The sequence below is a fragment of the Mus pahari genome, chromosome 8, assembly GCF_900095145.1.
Source record: "Mus pahari chromosome 8, PAHARI_EIJ_v1.1, whole genome shotgun sequence".
NCBI lineage: Eukaryota > Metazoa > Chordata > Mammalia > Rodentia > Muridae > Mus > Mus pahari.
The window spans coordinates 47,583,620-47,600,244 of record NC_034597.1 but is presented as its reverse complement, the minus strand read 5'-3'; the positions used below and the strand labels follow the sequence as shown (position 1 = coordinate 47,600,244).

Below are 16,625 nucleotides of genomic sequence, written 5' to 3'. Positions count from 1 at the left end.
ATGCTCAAGTTGTACATATGCATGCTCAAGTTGTACATATGTATGCTTAAGTTGTACATGTGCATGCTCGAGTCGTCACGCTCTGAGTTATAAGCATACTTTTTAATTTCACCACTTTGTATAGTGGTCAAGCAGATACCTCAAATTCCAGCATTTACATCAAGTACATTTTATGCATTTTGTGTTGGCAGTTACGGAGGGCAAAAGCAATTTATTGTTATAATGTATAAATATTTTTGATAAAAGTTTAAATTTTATAAAGTTATTATAACACTAAATGTGTACCTCAAAACTCTCACAAATAATTTAATCAAATAGTCTACATGAATTCAGAGGATCTGTGTGGAGCTTTTTATTGATCTTATGGTATCCTCTTTTGCAAATTATGATCTTCACTTTACTGGACTTTTTTGAGTTTTCTGTTTGTTTTTCAGTTTTTACCCCTAGCCTTCACTTCATTGTTTTTCCTAAATTCAACAATATTGGATGATCCTGTGCCTTGCATATTAGGGCCATTGTACTTCAGGAACAGCACTTGAGTTAACCATGTAACCACAGTGAGCTCATCTCTTAAGATTGTTCAAATTTGAATCTAGTGACAAGCATGAAAGTATGCTGATACATGAAGAACTGAGCTTAAAAACAACCTTGTAGGGCCGGGCCTGGTGGCGCAGGCCTTTAATCCCAGCACTCGGGAGGCAGAGGCAGGCAGATTTCTGAGTTCGAGGCCAGCCTGGTCTACAAAGTGAGTTCCAGGACAGCCAGAGCTACACAGAGAAACCCTGTCTCGAAAACCCAAAAAAAAAAAAANAAAAAANCAAAAAAAAAACCCACCTTGTAGGGAACACTGGCATGTTTCCACTGTACTCCAAGAACAATTAGAATTGTCCAGAGGTACTTCATATTATCTTCCAATTCATTATTTTTTTCCAAGATCCTTTGGAAGAAAATTTATATAAAAAGAGTAACAGTATGTTGTTTTAGGTTACTTTAAATGCCAGTTAATTGCCTTGTAAAAGGACACTAGAAAAAAATAACATGTACTGTGTAAACACAACATTAAAATAAAACACCAACTACTTTTGAGGCCATATTAGTTGTTTCCTACGTATGCATAGAAAGCGGTTTAAAATGGGGTTTTAGCATTAAAAATTCACTCAGCATTTTATACTCATTACATAGAATTTTTCAGAAATAGAAGCCAATCGTTAAACAAATTTGGAAGTCATGGCATAATCACACTGTATTTTTTTTTTTTCCCGAAACTGGGTTTCTCTGGATAGCCCTGGCTGTTCTGGAACTCATTCTGTAGACCAGGCTGGCCTTAAACTCAGAAATCTGCCTGCCTCTGCCTCCCAAGTGGTGGGATTAAAGGCATGGGCCACCACACCCAGCTCATAATCACATGAAAAAAAAAAAAGCCCACTATATATATATATTTCAGCCAGATTTAACATTATAAGAGTGTAAATATATTTTGTTATTATTGTTTATGTATGTGACCACTCAAGCAGTTTGCAAGGAAACTGGATACTTTAGAATGGGACCATATGCATACAAATGAAATGTGCCTTTGTAGCATTCTAAGAAAAAGGATGCTATATATGCTTAAATCACCACAAATACACAAAGTTTAAAATAGATTAAAATGTGAATAAATAAATCAAAAAAGTGATAGCTCAGATTTGTAATCCCAGCAGTGAGGAAGCTGAGGCAGGAGGATGCCACAAATGTGAGGCCACCGTGGGTAACAGAATGACAGAATGAGATCCTGTATCAATCCCTATGCTCCAAACCAGCATGCAGAAACAAAACCCACAAACCAGCCAACCATAAAACCCCAGAGTTGTGCCTGCTGGTTTTTAGTTGTAGTGATTTCTGGAACGTGCTCTGCTCAGGCTAGACAAGGTACTTTGCATGATTTCATTTACTTTAGCTTGCTGGGCATTGTTTCATGGCCTACAGATGGTCTACTATGGCAGGAATGGCCTATTCATAGTTGAGAAGGATGCAACTTTTACAGTGGGTAGTGTTCTCTGTATGCCTGTTGGGTTTAATTGGTGTATGGATTAACCCTTAGGGAGGAGACAAAGGTACCTTTTAACCAAGGGGTAGGTTGCATTCTTCTTATTCATTGTTTACTCTCTTTTGCAGATTATAACCCAATTACAACATTTCTCCCTTTCCTTTCTCTTCTTCCAAACACTTCCACAAACCCCTCTGCTTTCTTTTAAATTCATGGCCCTTTTTTTCATTGTTATTGCATTTATGTATGTATATACATGTGTATTCCTAACTACAACCTGCTCAGTCTGTCTACATGTATGTTACTCATTTGTTTGTTTTCAGGGCTGACTTTGGTACTGGATAACTAACTGATGTGCTTTTCCACAGGAAAAACTGTTTTTCCGACTCTTGGGCTCACCCTTGCTCAGCTCATGTTTTCGGTAGTTGTGTTGGTGAGACTATGGGTATAGCTTCACATTGTTAGGAGACACACTCTCACAGCAGACTTCCTGATCTCTCGTTGGAGTTTGTCAAAAGATCCTCACTCACAAAGACCACAGAGACCATCATCACTGCAAACCGCATGAGGATTTTTATTGATCCAACATGTTGGGGACTCCCCTCTCAGCACACAGGCCAGAGGAGACATACAGAACAAAGAAAGAACACACTTTTTATACCTTATAAGGGACAGATATGAGCAACAGGGTTCTTATTGATGTAGCAAGTAACCCTTTCAGGCATTGGTTGGTTTGCACAGTGACTACCTCTGGCCTAGTGACTCACTTTGCTTGCCCCCATGGTGGGTTATTATGATTTGGTCAGCAAAGCAATAGTAACATTTTGAACTTATGGGTCAGCTATTAATGTCAGAGCTATTAATGTCACAGGGAATCCTAGCGAGGTCAGGGCGGTTTGTGGCCTTTCTCAGAATTCAGTGTGGGGCGGGGGTAGGGGAATTCTTTTGAGAACTGTTATTTTTGTTATGGTTATTTCTCTGAGAACAGCTAATATTATTTTGGCATTTGCAGGCTTAATCATTTTGACTGCTAAAACTATGGTTTTACATTTGTTTAGTCAGCTAGCTTCCTTATCTGGCTCTGCACTTGGCCTGCTAGTACAGTTTGGAAAGTCCTTTTCAAAGGGGGAAGGCACTGGGTGGTCTTGAATTCATTTTGGATATTACACTCTGGTGCTTACAGTCTTTCTGCTCCCTCTCCCACCATGTCCCCTGAACACTGGGTGCTAGAGTGCTTTGTAGATGTGTCCACTGGGCCTGGTGTCCACAGTTCTGCATTTTGACTAGCTGTGGTTTTCTGTAGTAGGCTCTGTCTGACTTTCTTCTTGAGCTGCAGTGCCCACTGAAGTGAGCAGAAGGTAAATGGTAGTACTTGTAGTTTCCATTTAGATGCATGTGGGCTGCGTGCCCTTGGTGTGGGATGAAGGCTGAGTGCTGCTTAAACCCCAGCACCCTCAGGGCATTGAAGCCACTTTCAGTTAGACAGGACTAATTGTGCCAGGTGAGGGATGGCAGTAAGGGTGATGCCTTCAGTCTTCACTCTGGCTTGAATCTATTTGGCACTGGCCATTCCCAAGGTTATAGTGGGCAAACGTCCCGTTGTCTATCAGGGAGGTGGGGTTGGGATGATGCCTTGTGTGTCTTCTCTGTCTAAACACCAATCTCCTATAGTCTGGGCATTCTGTGGGTTGAGGCAGCCACTCTTTTTGGCCAGGTTTGTTCCCTGAAGCTATTTTCTGTGCCAATGCAGAACAGTGTCTGTGGGTTTCAGATATAAGAATATGCATGGATTTCTGACCCACAGAGCAGTTTAATTTCAGATCCTAGCTCCCTGGGAGATATGACTAGAGTACAGATTTCAGGTTATGTATCTTGTAGATTATAAACCTGTGAGCACTGAAACTTGCCAACAGAGAGTGCTGGGAGCGTCTGTGTGCTAAAGTTTGCTGGGACAGAACAGAGTCCTTGTCTGTGGAACCTGGTAACACATGAGGGTATATTGGCTTTGTTATTATACCATTCCCTACATGTCTACATTCTACAAGGTTTCTGATTTTATATGAATATTTAAATTTACATGTACTGCTCAGTGTGGTGGTGTAAGCCTTTAATCCCAGCACTTGGAAGGCAGAGACAGGTGGATCTTGGAGTTCAAGGTCAGAGTGAGTTCCAGGGGTACACAGAGAAATCCTGTCTCAAAAAACAACAAAATGTGTGTGTGTGTGTGTGTGTGTGTGTGTGTGTGTGTGTGTGTGTGTGTTAGTTACATGAGCATGCATGTGGGGGTCAAATAACATTCAGGAGTTTTCTTTCTACTATGTGGGTCCTGGGGCTCAATCTCAGTTGTCAGTATGCCAGGAACTGAGCGATCTCACCTGCCTGGCCCAAGGCTCCATTTTCTCCTGCTGTTGTAGTGTTGGTTGCTCACTTTGGAGAGTAGCTGTATACATGTTGCTTTAGTTCTTTGTGGAGAAGCAGGCGAGTGCTGGGTGCTTCAGTTAACCTTTTTGACCCTCATGAGCTGCATTGTCCCTAAATTCTTTCAACAAAGCCTCTCTGGAGAGGATACACTGTGTTAGTGCACTCCAGTCTTCCACATTTATTACATTTTTTAAAAATCAGTTTTACATTTGTTATTATTGTGTGTGCTTCTTGTTTTCCTCCTAATGCTTCTAATGTGTCATTTTTTTTTCTCACCATTTGTGTGTGTATCGTGTATATGTTGTGAGGTTCACCCATGACATGGTACTAGTGTGGTCAGAGGACAGTTTTCAGGACTCTGTCCTCTTTCCACCATGGGATCCAAGTTGGCATCAGATTTGTTCAGTAAGCCTTTCACCTGCAGAGCTATCTGCTGGCCCTGTTACTGCCTGTTTTTCCCATTGCAGTGTAGTAGGCTGTGGCATCCTACTTCCTAGAGTCACAGTAGGCACCTGGTAGATGCTTGATGAATGAACGTTAGGGCAAGTGAACTGGCTAACCTTTGAGGCCAGTGGATTGTAGGTGGATTGACTTATTGTATTTACTTATTTTTTAGCACTGGGGATTATAGCTCAGGGCTTTTTTGTTTGTTTAGTTTTGTGATGGAGGGTCTCACTGTGTTGCTCAGGCTGGGGTTGAATATTTCAGTATTCAAGGGATCCTGTATCTACCCTCAGCCACCCAATGCTAGAAATGAAGGTGTATACCATCACACTTGGGTGAACATAGGTATATTGAGACTGTCCTATGACAATGTGGCATATTCATTGTAGGAAAGAAATTGCTGACTTTGAGCAACAAAAAGCAAGAGAGCTGGCTCGAATAGAAGAGTATAGAAAGGAGGAGACAAGGAAACTCCAAAAGGAGCGCAAAGTCTTTGAGAAGTATACAGCAGCTGCAAGAACATTCCCAGATAAAAAGGAGCGCGAAGAAATACAGGTACCTGGCACTACACCACACTCCAGGTTAATAAAGACAGTGATCTTGGGAGAGTCCCGTTAGAGTTCTTCGATGTTTCCGAAAGAAAGTGTGAGCTGGCAATCATGTGTGCCACTAATTCAAGGTTTTAGAAGGCTGAGGGAGAAGAGGCTAGAGGGTGAAACCCTGTCTCAAGAAGGGGATGGGTAGGGCTGGTGAGATGGTTCAGTGGGTAAGAGCACCCGACTGCTCTTCCAAAAGTCCCGAGTTCAAATCCCAGCAACCACATGGTGGCTCACAACCAATAAGGAGATCTGATCTGATAGCTGCAGTGTACTTAAAGAAGGGGATGGGTAGGGAGAGAAACAGGTGTCTGTGACACTGTATCACAGTGTGACTCTGACAGTTAGTTGCCAGTCCATTATTCAGTAGCAGAGACCCTGGGGGACTGGATGTGCACCAGTTCAGTTGACTGTCACACAGTGGCTGCTGCTAGCTCTTTTTTTTTTCTCCTTTTTTTAAAAAGATTTATTTATTATTATATCTAAGTACACTGTAGCTGCCTCCAGACACACCAGAAGAGGGTGTCAGATCTCATTACGGATGGTTGTGAGCCACCATGTGGTTGCTGGGATTTGAACTCAGGACCTTCGGAAGAGCAGTCGGTGCTCTTAACCACTGAGCCATCTCTCCAGCCCACTGCCTCTGCCTCTTAAGTGCTGGGATTAAAGGCGCATTTTATGACCATGTACTAACTAGGGATTTTGTTACAAAACTTACACAGTAAGAGGGCAAGTAGTGGCTCTGTTCATCTTAGAGGTAAACATGGGCATGGCAGGGGAAAGTAGCAGTTAAAAACAATGAATGCACTTTTTATAGTTTTTACATGTATAGGTATGTATGTGCATTATATATGTGCAGTGCCCCTGGAGATCAGAAAAGGGTGTCAGGAACTGGGCGTGGTGGCTCACGCCTTTAATCCCAGCACTCTGGAGGCAGAGGCAGGCGGATTTCTGAGTTCAAGGCCAGCCTGGTCTACAAAGTGAGTTCCAGGACAGCCAGGGCTACACGGAGAAACCCTGAGTGTAAGTATCTGCGTCTATCTCAATAGTTGCTTGTTGGGCCTCACAGAGGGTAGTCATGCTAGGCTCCTGTCTTTAAGCAGACCAGAGCATTAGTAATAGTGTCAGGACTTGGAGCCTCCCCTTGAGATGGATCCCAATTTGGGCTGGTCACTGGACCTCCCTTCCCTGTGTCTCGTCTCCATTTTTGTCCCTGCAGTTCACTCACCTGGGGATGTGTGCTCACGAAAAGAGTGCTCCTTGTTTATGGAGAAGTTTTAAGTCTGATGATTTAAGTCAGCATTTGCCTAGCATGCTCAAATCCCAGGACTCAGTCCTCAGCCTGATGATGGGGCATCAGAGTACAGAAATGAGAAGTTTTGTGTGCTTGTATGGGTTTTGTTATCAGAGTAATACTGGTTTCTCAGAATGATCTTAGTGTTCTTTGCCTTTTGATTGTATGAAACACGAGGGCCTAACATGAATTAGGCAGCCATGAAAGTCATGCCGTAGTCTTATGAGGAACCTGCTGCACTGGTCTCCAGGGCACACAGATATCTGATACAGAGGAAGGCAGCATCTCTCCATCCTTCCCAGCTAGCTATAATCCTAGCTGAATTCCATCACTCTGTGCTCTTGGGTCTTTTCTAGTGAGCCAGTAAAATGGCCCGCCGGTTTTATTTGGGAGACTGTTCAGTGCTGTCCTCTATTGTCTTTGTTCTAGTTCTCAAATCACTGATGACACTGTCCTGACTTTAGTCTTGATTGTGTGTACAGCTCTAGAAGTTTCTTCACTAGTTTTGTTTATTCCATCTACAACAGCTTATTTCTCCCTCTTTCACTACTGGGAAATCTCATTGGGAAACTGGCAAGTGTGTTCTACCTTTCAGCTACATTCCCAGCCCCTCGTTTCTTCCCCTCCTTCCCCTCCTTCTCCTCCTTAATCTTTTCTTTTTGTTTGTTGTGCTGCTGGGGATCGAACCCAGGGTCCTGTAGATGGCAAACATAGTACCTCCTTCATTTTCTTGTTTTCTACTCGTTAATATCTTTTCTTTTGAAGACTAGTCAAGTGCAATAGTGAGAAGAGGTGGGATATTTAACATGGAATTCAGTTTTGCACTAACTGTGAGCAGTCAATGGAGGTAACTCACCACCTTTGGACAACCTTACTCATGGATTTCAGCTCATCTATTCTCAGGGCAGATGGCTTTGACTTTGGATTCGGTTTTCTCTTCAGCATGAGTTGACTTCTGTTCAGGAATTCCGGCGTTTTTTAATTCACCCGTTTTAGTTAGTGGTTAGGCTGCATTCCTACTCCATACGGAGCTCAATCTGCTTTGTCCTGGCTTGTGATCAGTTGTTGACAATGTAAGGTGAGCACTTAACTGACTCTATATCCCAGCTCTGGAAAACCCAATGCCATTTACTGTCTAGGCTTGCTCTCCTGCTGTCTTCGGTGGGCTGGCATTTTGTTGTATTGAGGTATCTCTTCTCCAATTGCCTTGTTTTAATTCTCTAACTTTTTCTTTTGAGAGGCCTTGAAACAGCAAATAGCAGATTTACAGGAAGACTTGAAAAGGAAGGAAACAAAGTGGTCAAGCACACAGAGTCGCCTCAGAAGCCAGATAGAGATGCTCGTCAAAGAGAACACAGACCTCAGGGAGGAGATAAAAGTCATGGAAAGGTTCCGACTGGATGCCTGGAAGAGAGCAGAAGCTATGGAGAACAGTCCCAAGGCCTGCCAGTACATGATGGCCACAAAAAAGGATGAGTCCGTGGTAGGTTTGGGGAGCCTTCTGTCAAATCACGGTGAAGGCTAGTGTACATTTAAACTCATAAAGCCAGGAAATGGAATGATGGATTTAGAGGGTGGGAAGTTAGTGTTACACAGATCCAGGAGGACTGCCACTAGACTGAAAGCTCAGGCTGGACAGAGCACAGATTAATGGTGGGGTAGGCCAAGAGACCAAAGATACTATCACCAGGGAGGTGGGAGGTCCTGACAGTGCTGGTGATAGTCACAGATTTGGGAATGGGGGAGTGTTAGGTGGCTTCATCAACCATTGGGGACAGGAGGGAGGTTTGTGGAAGAGGCTGATTGACATAAAGAAGGTCGGTTTTGTGTCTTGAGCTGGAGGATAGTGTGTGTGTTTCTTTCCTAGAAAGCCACCAATTTACCTACTGCAGTAATTGAGAGTATAGAAGAACAGCTCTTAACTGAGTTAATTTTGTTCAGTGTCATAAAATGCAGATTAATTATATTAAAAATTATCTCTCATATTATAGAGCTCATCAATTCAATTTCAAAAGAGTCATGTTTCTTCAGGAGTCCAGGTAGAAAAATATAAGAAAAAGCATTTGCCAGCACAAGGTAAGAAGCTGTATGGTTCTTTTATATTTTAGAACATCATAGGTAATTTTAGGTGAGCTTGGTGACAGCTGTTACCCTACCAGTCAGGAGGCTTTACTACAGGTTCAAGGCCGGTCTGGGCTACCAAGTGAGACTGGCTTAGCATGAAGGGGATGGGGACAGGAGAGAGGACTGTATTCAAGGAGTTAAACACAAATGATCTTGGAACCTCTGCATCACCAGTATATAAACTGCTGCCCTAGTTTCTCTGTTTCAAAAGACATTAGGAAACATATTGGTAAAGGAAAATGGAATCATTTACAGTGTATAAACTGTAAGTGGTTAAATTTTATAGAAAAGACAAGACATAGGCCAGAAAATGTGCATTATTCATTTAGCTGTGAGATAAGCTGTCAGAATTGAGTGCTCTTCTTGAGGCCAATTCCTCTCCTGGAGCCTGCACTGTAGCCTTTCCCTCCCCCATCAGGAGATTTCTGGAGAAACTTGGACCCTGTGGGGGTTGTTTTAGGGTCTCGATATCAGTCATACTCCTCAGATAATTCCTGATACCATTTCATGCTTGTTTACTCTTTTAAACTACACATGCCCATACAATTTATAAATTGTTTCATACTGTTTCTGTGATTATTATGGATTTACCCTGTGAAGGCTGGAGACTGAACCCAGGTTCTTTGCAAAAGCAGTCAGTGCTCTTAACTGCTGGGCCATCTCTCCAGACTCAACAAATTCACTTGTATTACTTGGTTTGTGATGCTGCAATACCACAGACTTATCTTCTCTGCACATATGCAGTTCTCTAGGTATATAGCAAGGGCTGGAATAACTGGATAATTGGTAGAATTTTTTTTCCAATTTTTATTAGGTATTTACTTCATTTACATTTTAAATGCTATTCCCAAGGTCCCCTATTCCCCCCCCCCCCCCCCGCTTACCTACCCACCCACTCTCTCTTCTTGGCCCTGGTGTTCCCCTGTACTAGCAATAGATTGTGTCAAAATTATTTCTAAAATATACTAATATAGTTTTAGAGTTTTGATTACATTTATTTATTGTGTTGTTTGGGAGTTACACAAGTGGACTGAGAAGAAAACTTGTAAGAAAGTAACTTCTCACATGGTACCTCTAGACTGAACTCTAGTGGTCACTCCTAGCAGCATATTTGTTATCTACTGCACTGTCTCCCTAGCCCTGACTTTATACTCAGAAGCTAGGAAAGTGTGGGATTCCATACTTGCCCAGTACTCAATGCTGTCAGATTTGAGTTTTTGCTAACAGCCAAGTGTATTTGTCATTGTTTTAATTTGCATTTCCTTTGTCATTTAAATGCATTGAATATCATTCCCTCTGCTGACCAGCTGGATGGATACTAAACATCCCCCAGCCCCTCATTACTGGGAATTGAAACCCAAGGCTTAAGGTTTCAGGCTTCAAGCTGGGTGCTGAAAAACTCAGCCATCTCTTCAGCACTGAATTTGCTTCTTTTGTTTTTTAAGGGAAAATTATTTATTTAGATCTTTAACCATTCTTACTTACATCACAAAACCTTTTTTCAGCCTATTGCTGGTCAACCTTTCCTTTAAGATAGAGCTCAGGTTAGCCTTGAGCTGGTTATGAAGCTAAGGCTGGCCTATGGGTACTCATTATCTATTTTGATGAACCCATTATTTTAATATTGCTAGGCCTTTTTTTTTCCCCCTGCAAGGTGGTATTTTGTTTTGTTTGTATATGCCTTCCTGGTACCTGCAGAGGCCAGAAGAGGGCACTGGATTACCTGGACTCGGAGTTTGCAGTGTTGTTAGCTGCCGTGTGGGTGCTGGGAGCTGTACCTGGTTCCTCTGCAAGAGCAACAAGTGTCTTCCCTGCCTAGCTGTGGATGATCTCTTCCTGTTCCCTCAGGCGCCCACATGCCTGAGTACACTGTGTGTACACAGACTCCCATATACACATAAATATAATAAAACAGCACTGACAAAGGAAATGGTTTATGTCTGGTATGTGGGGGACATCTGACAGCCTGTAGAAATTGGTTCTCTCTTCCCACCATGCGGGTTCCAAGGATTAATATTTAAAGGCTTTTTAATGTTGCAAGCCATCTCTTTGGCCCCAAAGGAAATGTTTAACCAGGTCAATAAGTTAAATATTTTCATTAAGCATCAAAACTGACTCTGACAATTCCTTTCTAACAGGAAATCTATCTAGAAGATACAAGTCTGCGCCTCCTCATGATTTAGGCAGCTCCGATAAAGGACAAGTAAATCTTTTTATAATGTTAAATATTGAATGTACTTTATTCAGGGTGTAAATGGATTTGTTCAATTTTCAACCAGGTATAAAGGAGGGCTTTTTTTTTTTTTAACATTGCAAATGTTTTCTATATAACAACAAACACTAGTTATAGAATCATGTAATTTTAGAATCTAGCTTTTAATTTAATAGGTACAGGTTATAACTGCTTAAAAATGTCTTGTAGGCTGCCTTGCCCAGAGAGCCTCTTCAACAAGTGAACTTCCCAGACCTTGAATATAAAAACAAAGAGGAAAAAGAGGAGGAAATTCAGGGAGAAGTCAATCATCCTGATGGAAAGGTAAAAACATTCATTTAAAATAATGATTGTGTTGGGGCTGAAGAGCTGACTCAGTGGTTAAGAGTACTGGCTACACTTCCAGAGGACCTGGGTTCAATTCTTAGCACCCATGTGGCAGGCTACAACTGTCTGTAGCTCCAGTTCCAGGGGATCTGATGCTATCACACACAAACATACAGGCAGGCAGAACACTAATCGATCCTCATAAAAATAAAAATCAGTAAGTCATTAAAAATATATGATACAATACAAAACAGCCATGCATTAACATAAGGAGCCTAGACTCTGAAAAGAGTCTCATTTGTCACCTTACAGGGTTTCTCTGTGTAGCCCTGGCTGTCCTGGAACTCACTCTGTAGACCAGGCTGGCCTCGAACTCAGAAATCCGCCTGCCTCTGCATGAGCCGCCACACCCAGCCAGGGGCCTATTCTGAGAGCTGCATTGTTAGACTGTATTATGTGAACATCTTGGAATGTGCCTCCACAGCCCTATGAGATCATCTATGTCAGACCTGGGCCATGCCGTGTCTGTGTGAATGTATGTGTGTGTGTCTGTGTGTGTGAGTTGCGTAGGTATGTTTGTGGTAGAGCTATTGTTGTTAGGGCCTAGATGAGCAATGTGACACAGATAAGCTGAACACAGGAGACTTCATGTGGTGATATAAACTCACAGTATGGTGTTTACATAAATGTTCATGTATGAGTGTGCTCTAAAATAAAAACACAGTACAGAAAAGACAAACCAACAACATAGCTGTTCTATATCAAGTTCTATGAACTTTACATAATTGTGTGTGATGTACTTTTCTGTAACTGTCAGCACAGGCTTACAACTATCACCACAAACACAAGTAACATGGTGATGGCTAGGATGAAGGGGAATAAAGATATTTCTACTTCGTTATAACGGGAAAATATTATGCATGTGGCCCATCTGTGGCTGTGTTTTGGTTCTTAGCTTATGGACTATAAGGCTTGAACATTTAGCATTAAACAAAAGGAGGAATATCGAACCTTTAACTTAGTTTTGCATTACATAGGCCTTTCTCTTCTGTGTTCTTTGTAATACTGTTGTGGAGCCAGGACTGTTACCAGCTGGCATACCTTTGTTCTTGGCCTTATAGCTATTTGTGTGGGCACATGGGGAAGTCAGAGTATGACGTCCAGGAGTTGGAGCTCTCCTTCCAACATATGGGTCCTAAGAACTCAGGTTCTCAGGCTTGGCAGCAAGTGCCTGTAACCTGTGCGCCATCTCTGTGGCCCATATTCTTGGCATTAAAAATGTTCTAAGTGGAAAAAGTGGGTGTGCTGAGCAAAAGGAGGAGTGAAAAGGGGCATAAATGATATTTGTTGGGGAAGGTAACTAAGGATTTTTCTATTGGGTTTGTGTTGCATATACCCTAATCTTGTTCATTTAATTGAAATAAGGCCAAAGTTCAGTCTAGCCTTGAGCATTGAGGAGGATAAACAGTCAAAAGAAGTAACCACATTTAATTAGTCTTCTATAGGATACCAAGTTGAGGAGAGGTTTTGTTTTAGATGAGTTAACATAAATAGAATGTAAACAACAACAAAAACAAGAAAAGCAAAAAAAGAGAAAAGCATAAACCCTGGTGAAAAAAGTGATCCCTATTTTTGATTTTATAAAATGTTTTACTTTTATTATGGAGAATTTGGACATGTAGGTAAATAGGGAGGGAATTCCTCATACCTTTGTTGCATGGTCTCAGGAGGAAATCTTTTTACATTTTAAATGTTTTCCTCTTTCCAGGTCTCCCCTTCGGAAACCCCCTATCGTATCCCCCTCCCCCTGCCTCTATGAGGGTGTTCCTCCACTCACCCACCCACACCTGTCTTCCTGCCCTGGCATTCCCCTACATTGGGACATTGAACTTCCTCAGGCCCAAGGGCTTCTACTCAGAAGGAAATCTTACCTACCTTGTGTCTTTTCAGGTAGAAAAAATTTATAAAAATGGGTGTCGGGTTGTTCTGTTTCCCAATGGAACTCGGAAAGAAGTGAGTGCTGATGGGAAGAGCATCACCGTTACATTTTTCAATGGTGATGTGAAGCAAGTCATGCCAGATGAGAGAGTGGTATGTATGCTCAGGGCAATGCTGCTAGCTGCGTCATCTCAGGAGAAGGTCATCTCAGGCAAATTGACTAAATGTCTTTGTAGGTCTACTACTATGCTGCTGCCCAGACCACGCACACCACGTACCCAGAAGGACTTGAAGTCTTACATTTCTCAAGTGGACAAATAGGTACAAATTAACTTTGCCTCCACTATTAAACTTCAACCTTCCTTTAAGAAAATATTTTGATAACAATCATTTTTAAAACAGAAAAGCATTTCCCAGATGGAAGAAAAGAAATCACATTTCCTGACCAGACCATTAAGACTTTATTTGCTGATGGTCAAGAAGAGAGCATCTTTCCGGATGGCACAATTGTCCGAGTACAACGGTATGGCACCTCTTAAATCTGTTCCTACGTTTTCCAGTTTTCATGGTTCCAATTTTAAAATAAATCTGAAACCTTTGGGACAGATGTCAGTAGAAAAGAGCACTTGCTGTGCAGAGTGAAGGTCTGAATTGGAACTTACCAACCTCTAAAAGCCATAGGTGCATGTTCCTGTGATCCCAGTGCTGGGCATGGGGTAGGGGGAAAGTCAGGTAGGTCCAGGAAGCCTAGCCTAAACCGCAAGTTCGATGAGAGACCTTGTCTTAAGGGAATAAACTAGAATCCTTCTTTGGCTCTACCTGCAAGGGAGCATGCACCCTCCCAAAAACAAATCAAAATATATCAGTGAGTTGAAGTTTCAATGAGGTGAGAAGTGAACACAGACACTGTGAAGTTTAGAAGCATGTGGGCTAATGGGACTTAGAGGCTGCACAGAACTCAGGAGAGGAAGTTGTCTCGAAGTTTAGTGAGTCCTGAAAACAGGAGATGCAGAAGGCAGACTGCCCTCTTTTCAATTTCTCAAGCTCTCTGTTCTGTTACAGGTTTAATCTCTGGGCATATTTGATCCAAACTTTCAAAATCAATAAGCTCTTTCTTTGTCCTTCTGAATGTTAATTTTATGTGGTCTCTGGATGCCCAATCCACATTAAAAACCATGTTTTTTGGTTTTTTTCAAAGCAGGGTTTCTTGTAGCTTAGGCTGGCCTATACCTCCCTCATGCTGAGATTCTGGGGTGGACCATCACCAGCCTGATGCAGAGCCTTTACCCCCACCATTTTAATAGTAGCCCTGGAGAAGCTCTGCCACATCTAATTTTGAGTTCTCCCTTCTTTATTGTAGGAACTAAATTCCTCCTTTTTTGAAAACAGTTAACACTAATCAACATGAAGTCTATGGTAAAAATTCACTAAGGAAGTAAAATGAATTTAGGTGGTACATGGACTTCTTATAGTCATTGTAATGGTTTCCCCTTGCTGTACAATAGTTTGTTAAAAAATTTACAAATCTACCATACATTGGATAACATTAAGATAACATTAGCACAAATTTAAGATTTTGTTTAATTTTACTTTTGAAGTTTTGCTTGCATAATAAAGAGAAATAAGAAAAATTATGTACTAATGCATCTAGCTTCAACATAGATTAACTCATAGCCATTCTTATTTTCATCGGCAAAATCCCAAGTATCTGGCCAGGATTCTTTTTCCTTAAGAGCTGTGGTAGTGTGCCATTGGTATCGCCTAGATTGTTCAGTTGCATCTGTGCTGGGGCACGGATTCCCCCGAGGAAGCATCAGTTCTTGGAATGGGTTTTGTGTCTCCCACATTTATGTGGCACAAGACTGTTCTGCTGGTAACACCTGCCCATCTATGTTCCAAATTGCTGATTCCCAGTCTGTAATCCCAGACTTCTATTGGTCATGGAAATTCTGTCAGTTGTGGGGAATTCATTGTGAATGTCCCATAGATATATGACCAACAATCCACTTGGTGTTAATTGTTCAAAGTACTCAAGCAGTCTTTAATTTAGTGAAAAAGAGCCACCCCAGCTTTCCCACAAGGAAACTGAATAGCTAAATTTAAGCATGATGACCAGTTTTGAGCTGGGCATGGTGACATACATGAGTTTGTTTTTTTTTTCTTCATGATTTATTCACTTTACATCCCAGTATCAGCACCTCCTCTCCTCCCAGTACCCACCCACACAAATCTTCCCCCAGTGCCCCCATTCTCCTGGGAAGGGGGATTGCAGGACTAGGTGCATCCTCTCCCACTGAAGCGAGACAGGGTGGCTCACTTAGGACAACAGGATCCACAGGCAGGCAGGCACCAGATTAAGGGACAGCACCAGTTGTTGGGGACCTACATGAAGGCCAAGCTGAACATTTGCTACATATGTGATACACGAGTTATTAGTCCCAGAACTGAGGAGGCAGGTAGATCACTGAGCGTTTGAGGACAGCCTGCTTTACATAATGAGTTGCAGGCTAGTTAGGGAGGGCTACATAAAAAGAGACTGTGCCCCCAAAATAAAAATAAAATAAATTTCAGAGGCTGAACACATCTAAAATTAAAAAACAAAAACTAAACACTTAATAGAAACTTTTCATGGCCACATATAAAGTAGCTGTTACTAATAATGCTGGAACTGAAATGCTGCAAACAGAACTTGCAGTTGTATTGGGAAAAGATAGGACTAACTAGTGTTTAGGAGAAGAAATGATTGCAAAATCAAAGGCTACTTTTAGCTAGCTTTCCTGGTGTACGTTTCTTTTCTTTTTATTCTCCCATAGTACTGAGGATTGAATTAAGGCCTCATGCACACTAGGCAAGTGCTCTTCTTCTGAGGTCCCTCTAGCTCTATTTTAAATTTCAGGGGTGGTGAGGCAAGGGTTTTTGTGTGTTCAGGCTGGTATTGAACTCCTAGTCCTCCTATGGGGCTGGTATTACAGCTGGGTGCCTACCACTATGCCCAGCTCCTATTTTTTTTATTAGATATTTTCTTTATTTACATTTCAAATGCTATCCCAAAAGTTCCCTATACCCTCCCCCCTCCCCTGCTCCCCTACCCACCCACTCCTACTTCTTGGCCCTGGTGTTCCCCTGTACTGGGGCATATATAGTTTGCAAGACCAAGGGGCCTCTCTTCCCAATGATGGCGGACTAGGCCATCTTCTGCTACATATGCAGCTAGAGACACGAGCTCTGGGGTACTGGTTAGTT

General features: G+C 42.0%; 1 protein-coding gene across 1 annotated transcript in view; it reads left to right on the top strand.

The window, feature by feature from the left end:
• Cenpj (centromere protein J) overlaps window positions 1-16,625 on the top strand; it is a 42,346-nt gene that overhangs the window by 24,291 nt on the left and 1,430 nt on the right. Inside the window, exons 9-16 of the mRNA XM_021203372.2 lie at window positions 5,281-5,446; window positions 8,022-8,264; window positions 8,773-8,857; window positions 11,044-11,108; window positions 11,328-11,441; window positions 13,395-13,535; window positions 13,619-13,703; window positions 13,785-13,905. Coding sequence (XP_021059031.1) covers window positions 5,281-5,446; window positions 8,022-8,264; window positions 8,773-8,857; window positions 11,044-11,108; window positions 11,328-11,441; window positions 13,395-13,535; window positions 13,619-13,703; window positions 13,785-13,905 — 1,020 coding nt within the window. The remainder of the gene's footprint in view (window positions 1-5,280; window positions 5,447-8,021; window positions 8,265-8,772; window positions 8,858-11,043; window positions 11,109-11,327; window positions 11,442-13,394; window positions 13,536-13,618; window positions 13,704-13,784; window positions 13,906-16,625) is intronic.